General features: G+C 31.5%; 1 protein-coding gene across 1 annotated transcript in view; it reads left to right on the top strand.

The window, feature by feature from the left end:
- LOC105162826 (myb-related protein 306-like) overlaps positions 1–378 on the top strand; it is a gene marked incomplete in the record, with an annotated part of 1397 nt that extends 1019 nt beyond the window's left edge. The window contains 1 exon segment of the mRNA XM_011080958.2: positions 1–378. Coding sequence (XP_011079260.1) covers positions 1–305 — 305 coding nt within the window.

The following is a 4505-nucleotide window of genomic DNA, read 5'->3' as shown; positions in this document are numbered from 1 at the left end:
AGCAAAACCCTTCTTCATCGTCGTCATCATATGCGTCCAGTGCAGAAAACATATCAAGACTCCTGGAGACATGGATGAAATCATCCAACCGTGAAAACGGGGAATTCCCAACTGAGTTCAGTGAAAATGGGATTAGTAGATTCAGCACTGATCAAGAACTTAAGGGGGGTTTTGAGCATGGTGAGAGGATGAAAATGGACAGCATTCCTCCATTGTTGTTTCTTGAGAAATGGCTGATGGATGAAAGTGGAGGCCAAGTTGAAGGAGACAGCTGCATGAACGTTGTTTTTCCAAGTTTGAGTTGAATCAGTTCTAAATATGTTGGAATAGTTATGATCTTTGAGAATGTATTTTGTTTTCTTCTAGGGTTTCATCAACATTTGCTCTCTCTCTCTCTCTCTCTTTCTCTCTCTCTCTCTCTCTCTCTCTCTCTCTCTCTCTCTCTCTCTCTCTCTCTCTCCCTCTCCTGCAACTTGCTAACAAATTATTTAAAAATATATCTTGAATAATGGTGATTAGCAATGAGAATTTTACTAATTAAATAGCTCGACCCTAATTTTAGTATCAAAATTTTTCGTAGCTATTGAGTCATTTTTTTATAGTGGTTGGATTAAATATTTTTTTTCCCAAAACAAATCTCTTTGAATTAAGTGATTTTTTAAAGTGGTAATTACATACAATATGATGACATTAACATTTTGATAAATTGAATGATACATTAATTCAACCAATACCTTAATATGTATGATTCAAAATACTAAATAAATTATAATAATTCACGTAAAAAGTGAGCGAGACTAACACTCACATAAAATAGAAAAATATCAACATGTCGGATATATGGGACTTATAACACTAGAAAGAAAAGTAGGTTAGTTTTCACCACTTTTGGGTCCCTTTTGGACTCCCAGGCATGCGTTTGTCCTTTGGTTGGCTATACTCGAGAAACTCTCTATCTTGGACAAACCTTGGCTCTCTCATCTGGGCAGTTCCTGTATCTTATGTGATGATGACATAATGAAAACACATACACACATGTTTTTCCATTGTAGATATTCTCGGAGGTGCTTAAGGGTGATCCGACAGACCCTTAGGTTTTACTGGCCTAACCGTGATTGACCAATGGATGTTTTGTGGGCAACAACGAAATGGAAGAGCAAGGATTTCATTTCTGGGTCCTACCGCACCCTTTTGGCTGCAGCTGTTTATCATATTTGGTGCGAACGCAACCTTTGTCGGTTTGACAGAGTGGAGCATGATGCTTCAAGCCTTGTTGCTATCATTATAGGGGATGTGCGAGAAATGATACTTAGTGCTGACTTACCTTATTCTATTAGCTCATGTGTACTTTATCGTTTATAGCTGATCCTTTGGCCTGTCGAGGATCCCTAGCATTGAAACATGTTATATTGTACATCCGTACTCCTTTTACTTAATGAAATTTACATTTAACGAAAAAACTTAAAATTAATGAAATTATTCGTTGTTAAATATGTCGCAAAATATTTTAAATAAATACAGTGTAATAAATTGTCGTATAAGTTCTTACTATTAGTAGTTATACTAATTACAACTATCTCTCTTAAGATTTGGCATAAATACGAATATCTCCTTATTGTTTGAAAAATTATAAATACCTCCCTGATGTTTGATTAAATTATGTAATCATTGGATGGATGTATGAATTGTCATTATTTTTTCTAAAAAATTAGAATTTTATAAAATCAAACAGGTGGATGAAATTTTTTTAAAAATTATAATTATCCACTTAGTCCATAAAATAAAATTATAATTTTTAATCCAAAAGGTATTTTGGTCAGTTTACTACCAAAAAAATGAATGAAAATCTAACAGATAGGGCTAATTATTAAACGACAGTTAAAATCAGGTATTGATAATTTTTCACATAATAAAGAGAAATTCATAATTATACCAAATTTTAAAAGAAATCGCCATAATTTACTCTAGTAATTATTGATACATGTACGTATGGTGGCAATAGTCAAATACATATACCCACAAAGTTCTTCTGATAACTCCTATAATCGCTAATTATTAACACTGACCATTAAGTTTGTAAAAATCATCATATATCGGACAGAGCTAAAAGTTATATTACTATCATTAATGCTTATTAATTATAAATAGAGAAAATTGAAATTTTCGTCCTATAACTTAACAAGAGTGGCAATTTTGGTTCTCTGTTAATTAATTTTCGTAATTTAGTCTTATAATTTTGACAATTTGACAATTTTGAACCAATCTAGTAGGAAAGCCCCAATTTTAAAAATCATATGTCTGCACATGTATTTTTTCAACAAAAAAGAATTAACATTATCAAAATTTTAAAGTTAGATGATTAAATTATGAAAGTCAACTGGGTTATTTATTAATTTATATTAACAAATTATATTAATATAATTTATTAAAATACTATAATATTAATATGTCGAGTCGTGATTCTATAAAAAAAACAATTTTTTAAAGCAAACAGGCCAAGTCGCGATCTATTGGTTTGTGATTTGAGATCCCGACTTGGCCAATTTTCTTCTTTTTTTTTATTTAATTAAATTTTGTATAAATTAATTTTTAACAACTTCTTAAAGTCCAAAAAATCATAAATTTAAAATTGTATTAATTTAAAAAATTATAATTAAGTGTACAAATGCAATAGAGTATATATTTTTGTACAAATGTAAAAAATACAATGAAGTATACAAATATTCTTGGCAACCCCAGTACTGGCACATCTGATTGTGTAGAAGAATTTCTTTGTTGGGCTTGTTGCCTTGCACGCGTTTGTGCCCAGTCCATTTCGTTGTGAATACGTGATGTTTGATTTCGACCAGAGCACGAAGAGATGCGAATACTAGTGTCGTGGACCAACTCAAATTCCGGTACATCTCAATAATTTTCGAAATGCAGAGGTTCAAATGACTTGGAATATGTATTCTTATAAGCCTTTATATCGTAATAATCCTTCAACATTGATGCAACATTAATCATATATTAAGCGCATATCTTTTAAGCGTGAGTGCAAGGAATATCAAATTGTGTCCACTTACCGCAAGAACATTCTCGGTTGGCAATTTTGACAACATGGGTATTGACTCCATGTCCATTGTAACGTCATGTAACAACCGAAGCGGACTGTTGGAACTGATGGTATTTGGTGACGGTATGCTCAATAGAATTTTGATGCGAATGTGTGAACATCTTATGTGCAAAATCTATCCACAATTGGTTGTTGGCCAACATTACACTACTTCTCTCTAACCTCTCACGAAAACAATAGACACTTCGCTGAAACGTCATCTCAGCAATTGCTGTCAATGGTAGGCAGCGAGCCCCTTTCAATACTCTATTTATGCATTCTGACATATTTGTCGTCAGAATTCCGCATCGCCATCCACCATCATGAGATGCTGTCCGTTTTTTCTTATTGATCCTGTCTAAATACTCAAACGCGGATAGTTTCTGCCTCTTTATCTCTTCCATAATGCGATTGAATTTTCTGATCTGATATTCAAACTATTCATCGCTCGATAAGTTGCGCTGCCAGCTTTCGAACGAGGGATCCTCATCGCCGCAATGGGCGTCTGATCATATGTAACAGACCATCCATCGCTCGATAATTCACCACCAAAATACACAAAAATTTCAACGTGAAAAGATAAAGTAGACATAATTAGTAAGTAACAAAACAAATTTTCGCACTATATTTGAAATGGCAAGGACGTGAATGAATTGTTGTTGCTTTAGCTGTCTGAAGCAAGTCGTGCATGACATATTTATACACGACTAGATACTTGCATTTAAAATTAAACCTACCCGTCTTTATGAGATTCGAAATTTTCATTGTGTTTATAGCACAAATTACACGACTGCAGCATCTGAATGACCCATCACTGGTCGCATTCAAACCAAAATTAAGACTGGATATTTTTGACATTTGTAATTGTATACTTCATTGTATTTTTTACAATTGTACAAAAAAATATACACTATTACATTTGTACGCTTAATTGTAATTTTTTAAATTAATATAATTTTAATATTATGATTTTTTGAACTTTAATATGTTATTAAAAATTAATTTTATATAATTAATTTATACAAAATTTAATTAAATAAATTTAAAAAAAAATAAAATGAGCCAAGTCGTGATTTAAGATTGTGACTTGGCCTTTTTCGTTTAAAAAAGATTATTTTTTTAGTCAAATCACGACTCGACATATTAATATTATAGTATTTTAATAAATTATATTAATATAATTTTTTTAATAATAAAAAAATAAATAAACCAAAATCAACTCGTGCAGAACCAAAATTGTCACTGCCTAAGTTATAAAATGAAAATAGAATTTTTTTTTATTTTTTTTGATTAATTTATTCAGCACTGGCCTCAGTACACCATATGCTGGGGGACATGTTGATTTCTAGTGCTTGAAAATTATATTTTTGTTGTTATAATAATTTGAATTATGAACTTTATTTATTTATTT

Source organism: Sesamum indicum, linkage group LG5 (genome assembly GCF_000512975.1).
Source record: "Sesamum indicum cultivar Zhongzhi No. 13 linkage group LG5, S_indicum_v1.0, whole genome shotgun sequence".
NCBI classification, from domain to species: Eukaryota; Viridiplantae; Streptophyta; class Magnoliopsida; order Lamiales; family Pedaliaceae; genus Sesamum; species Sesamum indicum.
This window is presented reverse-complemented; position numbering and strand designations above follow the sequence as displayed.